The sequence below is a fragment of the Alnus glutinosa genome, chromosome 1, assembly GCF_958979055.1.
Source record: "Alnus glutinosa chromosome 1, dhAlnGlut1.1, whole genome shotgun sequence".
NCBI classification, from domain to species: domain Eukaryota; kingdom Viridiplantae; phylum Streptophyta; class Magnoliopsida; order Fagales; family Betulaceae; genus Alnus; species Alnus glutinosa.
Genome location: NC_084886.1, coordinates 47,172,022 through 47,188,290, shown reverse-complemented (window position 1 = coordinate 47,188,290; position 16,269 = coordinate 47,172,022). Strand labels below are relative to the sequence as shown.

General features: G+C 34.7%; 1 protein-coding gene and 1 non-coding gene across 2 annotated transcripts; one reads left to right on the top strand and one right to left on the bottom strand.

The window, feature by feature from the left end:
- Positions 1 to 10,997: 10,997 nt before the first annotated feature.
- LOC133871687 (inactive RHOMBOID-like protein 8) lies at positions 10,998 to 14,605 on the bottom strand. The gene is made up of 7 exons (XM_062309131.1): positions 14,216 to 14,605; positions 13,011 to 13,174; positions 12,758 to 12,921; positions 12,391 to 12,662; positions 12,155 to 12,281; positions 11,362 to 11,490; positions 10,998 to 11,263 (listed from the first exon to the last, which is right to left on the bottom strand). The coding sequence occupies exons 1-6, from the start codon at positions 14,569 to 14,571 to the stop codon at positions 11,368 to 11,370; spliced, it is 1,206 nt and encodes a 401-aa protein (XP_062165115.1). The 5' UTR covers positions 14,572 to 14,605; the 3' UTR covers positions 10,998 to 11,263; positions 11,362 to 11,367.
- A 378-nt stretch (positions 14,606 to 14,983) lies between these two features.
- On the top strand, positions 14,984 to 15,055 carry TRNAW-CCA (transfer RNA tryptophan (anticodon CCA)). Its single transcript has one exon. It is a non-coding gene; the product is annotated as a tRNA-Trp (tRNA).
- Positions 15,056 to 16,269: the final 1,214 nt, after the last annotated feature.

Sequence of the window (16,269 nt, the reverse complement as noted above, 5' to 3'; positions counted from 1 at the left end):
AAATTGCGATTTTAAATGTCAAACTACAATTTTGCCAAACGCTTAACTACATTTAAAAAAATTACGTTTTCAAATCGTTGTTTTTAAATCACACTTATTGAAAGTGCAATCCAAATAGACCCTAATTCTTATATATATAGTCATACCCGATTGAGCAAAAATACACACATACAAGAGAATAGAGATCCCTTTAATAATGGGATTACAATGATTACAAATATTTTACTCTGAGTCAATGTATGGTGAACAATCTGTAAGAGAATGAGAATATGTAGTAGCATTTGTGAGAAATGTATAATCATTTGCACTAACAAATTAAATATACTAAATTGGAGGAAATTTTTACAACCTAGTTTGATTGAAAACTTTGTCCAAAACGAGATTGCATGGTAACTTTTAGAGAATTAAATGTAAACAATGATGGAAAGTAAAGAGAAAGAAAAAGATAACAACGTTGGATGGTAACTTTAAAAACATCATGAAGAAAAGATAATTTCATCTTGAAATAAGACTAGACCAACAAGCTATTGAAATGTTTCACACATGCACAAGAAGAAAGAAAGAAGAAAAATGTATTATTAATGCAAATAAAAGGAGTTGAATACGGGCATTATTGTCTTTCTTTGAGGAAGGTGCTCCACTTCTCATGGACATGAGCAATTAAATCACTGCTCTGTTTGGAGAAAGGGAAAACAAAGGAAAGGAAAAAAAGAAAAAGAAAAAAGAAGTAAAGTTAGGTAAAAGTGTTACATAGGAATGCATTTTATGACAGGTAGCAAGCATAAAACTAAACAACTGGATGATAATCATATTCTCAACCTTCTAAAGCAGAGTTTTCTTTTCGTCTGGGCCACCTAAAATAACCTTTACAAACAAAATTTAAAGTAGTCTTTGATTCGGGACACATTTAATTGTATTGAATGTGAGAACAAAATCAATATGGTACACACAATTATACATGCAGCAGACTGGATTGGGATCACGTAATTCTACTGGGTCCTCTCTCTTCTATTCTGTGGGCACAATGTCAGTCGATCGGACATCTTCCAAACGCATATATACAAAGTATATGACTATATGTACAGTACATCACAGGTTCGCGGAGGCGGAAATGGGCTTTCCGCTACCTACCTTCGCCTTCGTTGACAATATGTCGGAATCACGTCCGGCTTCCAATTCGATATCGTACTCCGCCACTGTCGGAATCTGACCCGTGCGAGTTTTTGAATGCCCCTGCTCTTCATTTTGTTGTTTTTGTTTTTTCATCGTCATTATATTCATTTCCATGATATGGTATGCAAGTATAAAATTTGTGGAGGGTCATACCATTTGTTTATGACTTGATTATTATTATATAAAAAAAGAGTTTCTTGAAGATGGTTGGAGAGTATCATATATGATTAACAGAATCCTTCTTCTTTTTTTCTTTTTTCCTAATTTAATATACAATCCCTCATTATTATTGATCTGACAAAGTGGCCGTGGATATTATAGTAGGTATATATATTATTCGTCTGTAGAATCATTTGAGTACCGAATTATTTATAAATGAATAAGATATCTTTTTATTGATATATTGGTCAATCATGTGAAGGAAGTAGGAGTTGACAACCATCTTAGAAGAAGATAAGCTGCCGGAGAGACACGTTATAATTTATATACGATTATAAAATAAAATTCCAAAAATAAATTTCTGTTTTTATTTAGGGTAAAAAATAAAAAATAAATGAGTCCATATATATGATTTACATCTTTGTGGAATCAATCCACGTTGTTTAAATTTTATAGAATAAATCTGTGTGGTTTTCTTCTCCATAAAAATGGTCCTTTTAACATTCTAACGGAATTTAATGTCACGTGGTCATTTAGACGCATCAACACCAATTATAAATTGACACATGGCAATTTAACCACTCATCCAGAAGCCACCTCTCTAGAGGGGTAGGCGGCCACTCGTCTTTGGCCATCCACTTCTTCTTCTTTTTTTTCTTTTTCTCTTTTCTTTTTTTTTTATAAAAAAAAGGATAAATTTGTAATTTAAGTTAGGACTGAATCTATCAAAATGCAAACCACATATAATGATTTTTCCATTTTATTTATAACATAGCTATTCATGAGTGGCCATGTATGTCTCAACATATCTTAAAATAACTTGCATAAACTACCACACATATGACACACATCTAAGATGTAACAATAAACAATAGATAAGACAACATTGATTAATTATTTAGTGCTTGAATCTTTTATATTAATAATCTAAAAGGAAGGCGAGCTTCACAATTCACCGCATAATTAACTCATTAATAATGTATAATTTTCATTATAGGCACCTTCAACTATTCTTTTTATGTGAAATATAATCTAAATTAAATTTCACAGCATCTAATAATATATATCTAAATATATTACACATCATTTTACGGACTTTCCGAAATTGTTTGTTATAAGGTCAATCCACCAAAATGATAGAGAGAGAGAGAGAGAGAGAGAGAGAGAGAGAGAGAGTCAACCACTTAGCACATCCTTTACAGAGAGACCAATGATCATATTTTTTAAGTGCATTGGGTCTATGGTTGCTCCAAAGGAAAAAAAAAAAAAAAAAGAAACAAAAAATAAAAAGTCTTTAGGGTCTATGCCCTATAACCCATTATCCCTCTTTGACTAATATTGATGGTGAAAGGCAAGAAGGATTGCTTTGCTTTTTGGTTCAACTAGGCAACACCCACTTCAGGATTCCTTCCCACTATAGTTGCCTTTTAGTCCCTTTCTCCTCCCCTAAAAGAGGGAGCTTTCAAAAGATAAACAAATTTGCAACTAAGCACAAAACCCATCAACTAAACATTTTTGTACTGCTTAGTGTAACAAGTGCTAGTGCTAGTAGGCTTTAGATGCAGATATGATATTTAAAAAAGGACCCTTAAGACCCCTTTTCATGATAATGATTTTTTGTTTAAATTTGTGTTCCATCAAGGGTTTTAAGGCATTACCTCACCATTTTCTTTAGTGGGAACATGCCATTTGTCACACTTTTAATGCTTGCTTCCTCAACGGTGCATGAGGCTTGTGGAGAATCTGCAGATGTTACCAGTATATAAATTCGACAGATGACATGTTCTTTGATCCTGACCATAAGTTCCCTACCCCCAAAACCACCTTAAGTAACCTGTGTCTGATCAAGTCACTTTGTCCTCTATATGTACTATTTTGTAGGGGTGGTCATTTTTGTGTTTGTGTGTTTGGTCTTATTCGTGTCGAAATATGAATAAAAGATTATATAGGTTAACCATAATTTGACCTATTTAATTAAATGGATCAGATTCTTCAACCCTCACCCGCTAACTTCGTATTAAGTTCGTGTCTAGTTCATCGGTCGTATAAAAAATTGCCAGCCCTTATGTCATGTGTTAGGTTCACATCACGTTGAGGCATGGGTATAAGACTGTATAGTTAAACCTTAACCCGATCAATTTAATTAAACGGGTTAAACCCATCAACTATAACCCGCTAATTTCGCGTTGAGTTCGTGTCAATTTCGTAAGTCATGTAAAAAGTGGCTTGCCCTACTACTATTTTGAATGTGTTGTGCGCATGTCCAGGTTCCAAATCTTATGTTCTTCATATTTGTATAAACTTTCAAATTAGGTTGTAATAAAACGAGGATAAAATGATCACTCTAAAGTAACACCCATTACAACTAATTCCATAACACTATTATAGTTTTTCTCTCCAAAAATAAATTCCAAAAGGAGATAAAACATAAGCTTGAAATAAAAATTAGGAAAAAAAATTGCTCCATAAGTCTTTAAGATATCACTTTTTATCAAATCGCTTCCTAAAATTTAAATTTTGTCAATTTACTTCCTAAGGTTAGAACCGTTATCAAATAGATCATTCATTTCACATTTCATTAAATTTCTTACTGTGCTTCTATATCATGCTTAATAAAAAGTTGACACGAATCTCCTTTAATAACAAATATATATATAAATTAAAATAATCAATAAAAAAAAAACAAAAAATGTTCTTTTAGGAGATGGACAAGCCACTCCATATTGGCCAAGGAGGATCTTTCCCTTAAATAGTGGGAAGGATCCCATTGAAGTTGTAGTTCTTGTTCCTCTCTTCTCATCTATAATATATATATACGAACACACTCGGACATAATAAATCTAATATAATATAATCTTATCATATGACATATGTCATTTAAGTAGGGTGGAATGGGCAGAGGTTTTCCCATTTATCATAATATTAATTTTTTTTTTTTGGTCTGCAAGATGATTAAAATGATGTTTGCTCACATTACTTTTTTCTATTTTTTTTCATTTTTTTTCTTCCCTAAAACTCTTATTAATGGTTTGAAGATATTTAAAATGTTACTCACTCTACAGTCTACACCATCGATATACATTATTTAATTTCACTCACATTTTGCATTTCTCTGTCACCGTTTCACACAGCAAAAGCTTAAAGCTGGCAGAGGCTTTATCATGCAAGAGAGTGAGGATCGCCGGAGAAGCATCACGTTTGGGAATCTTATCATTGAAGAGCTGGGATTCCGGCGATCCACCAAATCAAACCCTCTAAACATTGGTTACATAGAAGGTATTTCTTTTTTCAAAGTTTTCTTGTTTGTCTGATTTTTACTTTGCAATGACTCTCAAACAAGTAAATATTATTAATTAAAGATTTTGTTTTTTATTTTCAATAATTGTAATGATATTATAAATTTTTAATACAAATATTTTTTTTGGCTATTTAATACAAGTAATGATATTTTTTTATTTTTTTTCAACAATTGCATTACACACGGTTATTCTACTATTATCGTGACAAAAGTAAAGGTGTAAGAGCATTCGCATCTTGTTAAGCAAAGTTTCTCCAAAATTTACCTAAAAACTTGTTTAAAAAAATTAATAATAATAATAATAATTAGTTACCAACTTTTCAAAACCCTATACTTCTTACCTTTTTTTAAAAAAAATTATCTACTTTATTAAAATAATCTTTTTAATAATATTATGTTCATCTCTCTCTCTCTCGCGTACTGGTTGTTGCTAGTGTGAAGCTCCGCAACAACCATTGTCGAATCCCAAGGCTCGCCATCTAGATCTTGCTTGTCATTGAAATTTCTTCTCCGTATGTCGCTCGTCGATGAAGCTCACCATACCGTCGTGCTTGCCATTAGCATGCGTCGTTCTCATCTTTCACCCAATTTGTCATATTTCAAAGGGGGAGGGGGGGGGGGGGGGGGTGAGAGAGAGAGAGAGAGATTTTATTTTTTATTTGTAAAAGTTCTTTTTGTCTTTTAGAGCATTCCCACCTAGCTAGTTGGGATGCTACAATGGGAGTAAAATGAACTACATCTGGCTTAACAATTTTGAGAAACATTTGGTAAGCTGTTACAACATTAGATGTAAAAAAAGGAAGCATTTTCTTAATCTTTAATATTCCACCTCTTTTTATATATATATATATATATATATAATTTTGATGTCATTTAAGTGATATTTAAATTTTATAATGAAATTGTTTAGACAGATCGAATATATATATATATATATATATATATAATTTTGATGTCATTTAAGTGATATTTAAATTTTATAATGAAATTGTTTAGACAGATCGAACACATTTATTTATGTGGTTATAGTCTGTTTGTTATAGGGTTGCTCACACAAAGCTTTGGCTACTTGGACATCAACGTTGGTATTGCAGACGAGGTAGCTGTTTGATAACGTACAACAGCTGCTGCTCAGTCGTCGTGTGGTAAAGCTGCCACATGGACAATAATGCTCTGTTTTAAGGATTTGTTGGCTATTTATGGTTTCGGTTTCAGTTTCAGACTTTCAGTTGAGGTACGTAACAATGGTCCAACACCCTCCCCCTTGGGTTTCCTAAAGATGCCGTCCCCCAATTAACTACTCTGATTTCTTCTGCCCAGCTTTCATCTCAAACTGCAGCCCTGCCCAAAAAGTACATGCAAAAAGCAGCCCAAAAAAGAAAAGAGCCAGACCTCTTCTCTTCTTGCAGATATATACATAATTGCTCTCTCTCTCTCTCTCTCTGTGTGGGTGGTTTGTGGAAGTAGTTTTGCTAGAGATCGCATGTCTACTTTGAAATCACCCACAAGAAAAAAGAAAGAAAGGAAAAGGGTTTTAAAAAAAATTACAAAGAATTTCACTTGGGGGTGCATTTTTAAGAGTCCATTTAGGTTTGTAAATTTTGAAGGTCAAATGACGAATTTAAACGTTGAACTGTAATTTTTATTGAATACTTAATTACATATTAAAATTGTTTATTTAAAAAGAAAAAAAAAAATTTGTATTTTGAAAGTGGTAAAAAGTAAAAGAGGTTTTTGTAGTACGAGTGAAGAAAATGGTAGAAAAAAGTGAAGAAGTAGTACGAGTCATTAAAACCACTGCGGCTGGGTGGCACTGTGAGGGCGGCCGAGGTAGGCCAAGGCAATTCAATCATGTCCGTAGCCCCAAAGGATCGAAAGAAAACAAGAGTTTGGTAGCTTTGATTGGGTCCGGGAGTTGCGCAGCTCACAGCCTTTCTCAGTGTACTGTATAGACTCTATCCATCGTAGCTCTGTGGGATCATTGGACTCATCGCATCATTCATCATACTCAATATTTCATTTTTCAAACCATTTTTTATTATTTTATTTTATTATTATTATTTTTTAAAGGTATCCCAAGGCATGTCAAAATGAATTTTACTTTGCTTAGCGCCAAAACAATGAAATTTTTGTTTGTTAAAGGTGCTTTTAATTGTTTATGCTATGTTTGTTTCAAGATAAAATATTTTTCATCGGAAATATTTTTTTTGAATTTTTATTTTGCCGTTTGGTTCGTATGAAAAATGAACGATAGTGGAAAACGGCCGATAACTTCGGCAATGGTCCGGCGGTTTGAGAATGAAGAGTTCAAACTCGATTTTCAAAATTAAAGAATCCCTCTTTTTTAGTCAAACCGAAAATATTGTCGGTTTGATTATCATTTTTGCTCGCACTAACGATCAAAAAATATTTTACGCAAAAACAAATAAAGCTTTAATTAATACTTTAATACTTTACTTAAGCACGGGTGGAACTAGGAATTTTAGTGGGAAGAAAACAAAACTATTATATATAGGGAGGGGAGGATTTAATTTTTGAGGGATATTTAAATTTTTTTTTGGGCCATAAAACCCCCCAAGCCATAAGCTAGTTTCGCTCTTGCCTTTGGGCTTCACATGGAAACCAGCTACGCATGAAATATTTAAACTAAAATAAGAATAAATAAAGGAAATAGGATTTAAACTCATAATTTCTGTTTTTATACCATACTAAATCACTGGTTAAAAAAAAAAAAAAACTGATAAAAAAAATAATAAATTTAATTATTTAATTAATACCTTAACATTATATTTAAATATGATTACAATTTTTTTTTTTTTGGTATAAATATTCCCATAAAGTTAAATGGTATCTTAGGATCCTAGAATTAATCTTTGATTAAGTAACTCATTAAGTAAAAACATAATATTTTTGTTAGTAATTATCTCTGTTACTTGCGCCTCTACTCCCCCGGCGGGGGCAATAACTCTTCTTTTTTCTTTCCACAGGACCACAAGTCTGTTTCCTCCTTTCTTCTACAATTCGTGATTAAATTCTTTTTTTTTTTTTTTTTCAGTTTTCTTAATTTTATAATTAATAGCCTTTATTTATTTATGTACAGTCCAGTTACAGTATGTTATTTATTAATGAAAATAAAGTGAGGAATTACTGTACCATGTGAGTCCCTGATTTCATTAATTCAATTGTTTTTTTTAAAAAAAAAAATCATTAATTCAATTGTTACTTAGTACTCTTCATATCTTAAAAACAACTGTTTTGGTTTTAAATGATAGTTATTAATAATAATAAAAAAATATATAATAAGTGGCAGTGGTTGTAATGCTATGTGTCACTCCAATGTGCGTTTTTTTTTTTTTTTTTTTTTTTTTATGTCCTTACAAAATTGATATGACTTTTAAAATCATTAGATTTGTGATAAATCACTATAAAATTTTGATATAATGGTAATTTTAAAACTCACATCAGTTTTAAGGGGCACAAGGAAGATATAGGTGACATTTATATTTACTCGGTGGTTCAGTGGCCTCAAGGTAACCCCTAAGTTAGTGGGCAAGTACTAGAGCGAGGGTTCAACTCCTACAATGAAAATCTCCAAAACTGATTAATATAAGCTATCTCGAATTTTACTGATGTTCCACAAAGCTGATGTATCAGTTTTAACTAACCATTAGATAAACCCTAAAAAAAAAAAAATAAAATAAAATAAAATAAAATTAAGGGTTAGTTGGACCTACTACATCAGTGTTGTGGAATAAAAATATTATATATTTATTATATAGCCCTATTCATGTATTTATCATGAGAAATAAATTTCTTTTTTTAAAAAAAAAAAAAAAAGAAGAAGAAAGCTTACTACCCTAAAAAGAAAAATGAAATAATTAAATTAGGATAAAAAGAGTATATATATATAGTTTTTTTTTTTTTTCCTGTGTATTTCCCGAAATGGGACCTGAACCATTTAAGTGGACCAGTAACCCAGTATGGCGTGGGAATCGAGCCCACCTCATACGGCCATGCCCACTCTCAGATCCGTTTGGTTTAAAAATTAAGAAACCAACAATAAATCACAACATGGTGACAATTTTGCGTATTATTTCAAAGGTAAATGGAGACGAGTTACCGTTAAAAGATTTTGTTTTGTGGATATATTAACCCACAATTCCAAAATTGGCTGATTAGAGAGGATAATCATAATTGGACCTATTCCATTAAATGGGTCAGATCATTTAATTCTAATTCATTAATTTCTTATTGTGTTCGTATTGAATTTATGAATCATATAAAAAATTGACGACTTTAATGTAAAAGTACCATCATAACGAAGAGAGAGGAAAAAAGTTGGATTTTTTTTTTAAAAAAAAGGGCAATCCCAATTGAACATAAAGAATCAAAATCCCATCATGCTCAATCTTAATGGGTTGATTCAGTGGCTCTTTGACTTGGGTGTGACACGCCTAAACAAGTGTTTGCTCAAGTTCGATTTCTGTTGCTTCACAAAAAGACATTCATAATTGCGTTATACATGTAAAGATGGAGTGACTAAACACGTTCAAAATTAGTGGAGTATTGAAAGGGAGTAAAAAAAAACAAAACAAAAATGCTACTATGGTCATGTACTCTTGTTAGGTGTCATCTCATTGTCAATAGTCAGGTACTTTTGACATTGAAAAATAATGAAAACAAAACAGAGGGCTCAAACAACAGTAACAGTGTAACACTACTGGTCTGAAGGAGCTCCTGTTCTCTTTATCTATCTATATAAACCTAGGAGATAGCTAGTGGGAATTAGGTTATAGAGATAGAGAGAATATAGCTGATTTTTATAATTGAATGATACTTATTTTCCTCAGAAAGTTAAAAGGGGAAGGTTCATGGAGTTTTTCTTTTGTCTTTTTTTTTTTTTCTTCTTCTTTTTGGGCCAATCTGTTGTCTAGAGTAAATGCACGAATGAGTGCTAAGCCCTATGTTGAAAATAAATAAATAAAATAAGTAGTTAACATACAAAAGTAAACTATTGGATTGGAATGGTGTCTAAACATGTATAATATGTGTTCTTGGTGGACTCCCTAAGCAATTCTCTCCCTAACAAAACCCATCTCCAATCTAGTTTGAACTCTCAGTTCTGCAACTACATCTCAATTACTCCAATTCAATAATCAGATTTTCATCTAAATCTGTAGATAGAATAGCAAAGCAATTTTACCAAGGAGTTTATACTTGGTGGAGAAAGTGACCTAATGGAAAGCAATGGATTTCTTATATGAAGCAGCAGAGAGATACCTAATTCTGATGTTAATTATTTCAAAGAATCCTTCTTTTTCTTTTTTCTTTTTTTTGGGGGGTACTGGGGAAACTGTCGGCAGACCCCAACATAGGCCATTGAATTCAAGAAAAAAGGAATTTTGATATGTGTCAATCCCAAGATATGTTAAAGAAAAATCCTATAGAATGGTTTCCTTCTTCTTTCGATCGCCAGAATTTTATCCTATTACTGTGATATTCTAGAAATATGGGCCTACAAGACTCCAAGACAGGTTGTTGAAGCCTTCCTTCCGACGCGACCTGCTTGTTTTTCGAATTGAGTAATGTTTCTTGTACAACTCTAACTATTTTTTTTATAAACAATCATTGGATTTATTTTCCTACATGTGGGCCTTAAATATTCAATGGTTGATCCTAAAAAAAAAATTGTTAAGAGTTGTATAAAAGTTGTGCAAGAAATATTACTCTTTGGAATTTCACAATGGGGAGGGACAGAATATCACGAGATCGAAGAAACTCATTATGAAATGGAAATAAAATATAAAAGCAAAATACTGCATTTTGGACATAAAAATGCGAGATTAGCTCCTCAATCACTAGTGATATTGTAGATGATCCAGCTCTGGTGCAGAAAGTAGAGTCTAAGAGTAAAGAAGTGGAATAACACACTTGATATTGATCTATAGCAGCATAAACTTTACTGTGGGTGCATGCAGTTTTGAAGAAGTCGAGCAATCATTCTAAAAGGTGAAGAGATTGGAGAGCGAGTGAAAAGGCTAATAGTTTAGGGGAAAAGAAAATATGAGATTAAACCACTAAGAAGTGATTGATAAATAAAATAAGCACCACACTTAATTATAATCTCTATACATGAAGCCTATACCCTCAGAAAATGCTTCAGGCACAAGGGGTGTGATCCTCAGACTACTAGATCAACCTTCCTCAAGGCATATTTTCAGTCTGCATATATAACCTTTGTCCTTTAAAAGCTATAAGCTCCAGAATGCTAGGCCAAATCAGTACTTTAGGTTTACACTGGCATTCTTAAACCAAAGGGAAGGAGGACATTCTGTCTCATTTCATTTCATTGTATTCATCTTCCATTCGGTTATACAATTTTGATAATTTGGAACACAGGCAAAACTACAGAATGCTACAGATATCATCACTAGTAATCAACAAAATGTTGATATTAAAATGTGTAGAGGTCCACCATCCCATAACAAAACTGTAACTCACAACTTTTCATTAGTATATCAGACTGCACAAATCCTTCATCCTTACTTACAAAATGTTGGTGACAGGGAAAACACTGAAGTTGCCATTACTCAGCTCATATAGGTCAATGTCAACCATGCATTACTAGATAGTCTGCATTTTACACGTTATAGCTTTTAGCTTGGTATGCATATAAAAAAGTTTGTATAGCTCTACTGTTTCACAAAAAATAAAAAATCAACAGAACTCACAAGTTTTTATCTGCATATCAGAGTGCACAAATCGTTTACCCTTGCTTGCGAAATGTTAGTAAAAGGGAAAACCCTGAAGTTTCCATTACTCATGCAGGTCAATGTCAACTGTGCATCGCTCACCATGGTCTGCATTTGACATTTAGCTACCATTAGCACGGAGTATCGAACCCAAGACTGAATTACATACATCATAACATGCTGGAGTCCATTTGTGGTGACTTGAATGAAGAATACATTATATGCATAAGAAAGCTTTCTAAGGTAGATATTCTTAAAACGAAATGTTTTCTTCCCTCTACCACAGAAAACTTAAAAAGACAGAGAAGGTGCATTAGAAAAGTACAAAGATACAGGTGAATAGGACCTTTATTGATGTAAGACGGTATCAAAAGAAATTATCTATATTCTTTTAAAAAACTATTATGGTATATAGTAGTAATATTTCTTATCAAAAGATATATGGTTACTAATCTCTATAGATCTTGTACATTCAGTACGATGCATAGGTTTCGATTCTCTTGTCCAGTTTGAGGAGAGGCATAGGTAGGGGGTTGGGCTTCTTCAAAGGGTTACTTTTACTTCTTCTGATTCTTTTTTTCTTTTACAATTTACATTGCTAATTTCAACATTACAAACAATCAAATTACTAAAGTTAGCCAATGGTCTATGGACTGAGTGGCATTTTCTTCCGCATAAAAAAGGGGTGGAGAGTAATGTCACGGTTCAGTCTCATAACCCTGTGTGTATCATGGGTTATCTATACAAATAATTTCTAGAAATAAATCTATACCTCACAAGAAGTTGCTGTGTCTTTGCAGCTCCACCATTTGAAAGGAACACAGTCAACATATTGACACCATCTGCAATACTGGTTCATGTTAACACCTCGAAGAACTGCTAGAAGACATCCAGCAAGTCTGCATTGGAAGAAGCTCCTCTTATAAGATCTCACATAAGCCCAAAAAACAATTATTAGTGAGCAGCAGCAAGACTAGCTTGCCATACAAATAAAAGAAAGAAACTCACATAAGACCAAAAAGAAGAAGAGAAACACTCCTCTGGACTGGCCTGTCTAGCTTCTGCTTCAACTTCAATTTAGTGGAAACTTTAACACCATATTCATAAAGGTCTCCTTTATTTTGAGCCACTTTCCTGAGCTGAGGACTGAACAAAAGCACAAATCCAAGCAGGAACCCCGATATAAAACCTCCAATATTTGAAAAATTGTCTACATAAGGTAGCAAACCAAGGACGAAATTGATCATAGAGAAAAAGAAAAGTGATGCTAGAGCTGCAAACTGCAATCAAAGAAAAAAGGCAATTATTAGACCAGTTAATCACAATAATTAATAATGTGATAACAGGGAACTGAGAAAAGAAGCAGGTGAAGGACCTTATCGGTGTAAATTTTCCAGTTCCGAATGAGCACAGAGAGCATAGCTCCAAGCAATCCATATAGAGCTCCGGATGAACCAACTGCTGGGCTGTCTTCGACAAAGAGTGTAGCCACCAAGGTACCAACAAAAGCTGAGAGTATATATACTACTCCAATCCTTACTTCAGAAGTGAAAAAAGCAAGAAGGTAAAAGATTGCGTATACTTATTTGATTATGCAAAACAAAAACTAGAGAGAAGAAAATAGTTACATGGTCCAAACTCTTGTTCCAAGTGAATCCCTACAAAGATTACACTGCAGAGGTTGATGACAAGGTGGATGGCTCCAGCATGCAAACATGGAGATGTGAAAAGACGCCAAGTTTGGTGATATTCTGTCAAAAAATTCCTTCGAAGAGCCCCCATTTGATCTAGCCTGCAACAGTGGAAGCATTTATTTGCCATTGGTGGAAAGCACCAAAGAGAGTAGCACCCAATTTATAGTATTGGGTTGAGAACTGGATGAGACATTTCACATGGAATAAAATCTTACACACAAAACATTTGAAAGGCTGCGCACTTTGAATTACATGTTACCAATCCCATTTCGGAAGAAAAAACTTCAAGAAACACTCATCAAATCGTTCATTTATCAACATGCATGTTTGATTCTAACAAAAATGTTCATTCATTCTCGAATACAAAGAAAAAAATAAGAATTATTTCTAACCCAGCAGGCAACTTGATGAGTCAAAAGGCTAGGAGTAGAAGAAATCGAAAACCCATATACAAAATTACATTAACACAAGTCGACACAAAGTAATGAATTTCTCTGCAACACACAAGATAGCTTCAGCAGTCAACTGAAGCACCATAAATATAATATTTTTAAAGATTGTCCAATTCTCTCATGCCAAAATCACAATCTCTATCCAAAGCTTCTAATCAGACAAGTTTTTATTGGGCAAGGTTTTCTAATTCTAAAAAGAAGCTACATTAAACACATAGAGATACCCCCCCCCCCCCCCCCCCCCCCCCCCAAAAAAAAAAAGTTCCCTTTCTCAAACTTTCTTGTCAACCAAACGGGAAATACAATTAAGCATAATTTTTTAGAGCCATAGGATCAAGAAAACGCCCAATCGTACAAAATAAAAAGTTTCTAGAAATCCTAGCATAAGAGATTAACAGTTTTCCTGAACACTCAAGCAGAGAAGCACTATAAGCTCATAGTTTTCGAGAACCACAGAGAAATCAGTGACTACAACACTAAGAAAAGAGGTTCCAGAAACCCTAATCCATCCAGCCATGAAAATCAGTACTTCCAATAAAAAAACTTTCCTTTTATGGTCTGGCAAAACCTATACTAGCCTTAATTTTCTACTCAGTTTTTCTCAGCGACCAAACAGCCGAACCAATCACAGAAGAGTCATCACAAAGAAGAAGCTTTTTTTTTTTTTTTTTGTGAATCTTTACTGACGTGGAAGCGGAGGGTCCAAGCAGGGGGTTCTCGGACATAGTCTGGAAGGAGAGCCTGCCAAGCGCCCTGAGCGCGCAGTCCTGGTGGGAGTTGGTCCAGCAATCATTGACTATCATGGTGGCGAAGAAGGCCACCACGTGGAGGATCACGAACACGGAGATCACCCAAGTGTCGCCGCCACTGCTGCTGCGCCGAGAGCGGGACCTAAAGAAGGGGATCCTCTGGTCTTGGAGAACAGCAAGGTCGACGGACAATCGCGCTGATGGTGGTGGTGGTGGTGGTGGTGGTGGTGGTGGAGAAGGAGGAGGAGGGGCCTTGATTTCGATGTGGGAGTGGAGCCTGGAGGGATCTGCCATTTTTGTGCCAAATCGGAAGAGAGTGGGAGAGAGAGAGAGGGGTATTTGAAGGAAGGAGTTGGCGCCTTATCGTCGTCCAGCTGTGGTGGTTGTTCTGTTTCTAGAAACGGTTGGGCTTGGCGGGAAGTCTTCTCGTCAAAAGTTTAATTTGCCCCCAATATATATATATATATTTAAATCTATAAATGGCTAACAATTTATGTTCTATTAAAAATGAATGGGATTGTGGGATAATAACATGTATTTTGGATAGAGATTAATTTATTAGACTGAAAATTTAAGAAATTTTCTTCGACCTAATTTGAAGAAAAATTCATTTTTATTTCTGAGAAAAAAAATAATAATAATGAGATAAAATGAAAGACAGTTAATGGTTAGTTAATTAATATAATTGTCCGTACTATAATCAGTAGGATCCGTGGCGCAATGGTAGCGCGTCTGACTCCAGATCAGAAGGTTGCGTGTTCGATTCACGTCGGGTTCAATACAACTTGTAGTGCCCTTTTTAATCCCTATACCAAAAGACAAACAACTCTTTTTGGGTGGTCCATTATCCTTATCTGACATCTTTGGAATCAATTATATCTGCAGACACGTCTTTGGCAACAGGAAAAAAAAAAAAAAAAATTGAATTGATTTTTTGTAAATTATTTCTGTTTGTAATATCTTCAAATAAGATGCTCCTACATTTTCACTCTTCAATAGGGTTGGCAAATTTTTAACTCGACCCGCAAACCTGACACAGGAAAATAGGGTTTAAGTTTATCATAATCGGATTCGGGTCATGGTCGGGACAACCCAATTATGACCCGGTTAAAATCGTGTCTGGCGGGTTGACCCGCCAGACACGATTAGACCCGATTAAAAAAACAAAAACAAAAAACACAGCAGCAAAAGGGCAAGTGGGCAACCCTAGCCACAACCCGCATATTTTCTTTTCCCTTCAGTGCCTTCACCAGTTCACCTTTTTCACGCAGCACGTCTGTCGCCTATTTGCTCCAAGCCTCCAAGAGTGAAGAGACTGTCCAGACTCCTTCTTCACGATTTATCTTGCAAAGGGGATCTAAGTGCCGTGGATCTGAGCTTCGGGGATTTGAGCGCCGAGGATCAGGGCGCGGGGATCTGAGCTTCAGGATCTTGCAGTCTTGCTGTTGGAGATCATTAGCGGCAGGCACGCCATCAACGTCAACTACAACCCACCCTCAATGGTCAACTGGGCGATGCCGTTGATCAAGCACGGCAAATTCGTCGAAATTTGCGACCGCCGGATCGGTTCTCGGATTCAACTGTCCAAGCCCAGTCGAACCTGCTCTACCTCATGTCCTTCGTCCGCGTGGCCTGTGGGATGAGGCGGTGCCGGTGAGCAGTGGCCAGTGAGCAGGGCAGGCGTTAACAGAGTTGCAAAACGTGTTCGTGTCGTGTAACCCGATTCGTTATTGGGTCGTGTTCGGGTTTGTAGTTATGACCCGATTAATAATCAAGTCGGGTATGTGTTGAACCCGATTATGTAATCGCATCAGCCGGGTCGACACAAACCTGACCCGTTGACCAGAATTGCCAACCCTACTCTTCGGTAAGCATTTTTCTGTTTTGTAATTAATTTCCCAAAACTGGGACCAATTGAAATTGAAAACAATGATTAAATAATATTAATAACTTGCATATCAAGCAAGGCGCCATTAAATATACATTTTTCTT

Excerpts from the sequence above, each read along its gene's own strand:
- LOC133871687 (XM_062309131.1), bottom strand. The coding sequence starts at position 14,571 with ATGGCAGATCCCTCCAGGCTCCACTCCCACATCGAAATCAAGGCCCCT. Across the intron at positions 12,663-12,757 it reads GGAAAATTTACACCGATAAG|TTTGCAGCTCTAGCATCACT; the intron begins GTCCTTCACCTG and ends CTTTGATTGCAG. Across the intron at positions 11,491-12,154 it reads ACACAGCAACTTCTTGTGAG|ACCATGGTGAGCGATGCACA; the intron begins GTATAGATTTAT and ends TGTCAAATGCAG.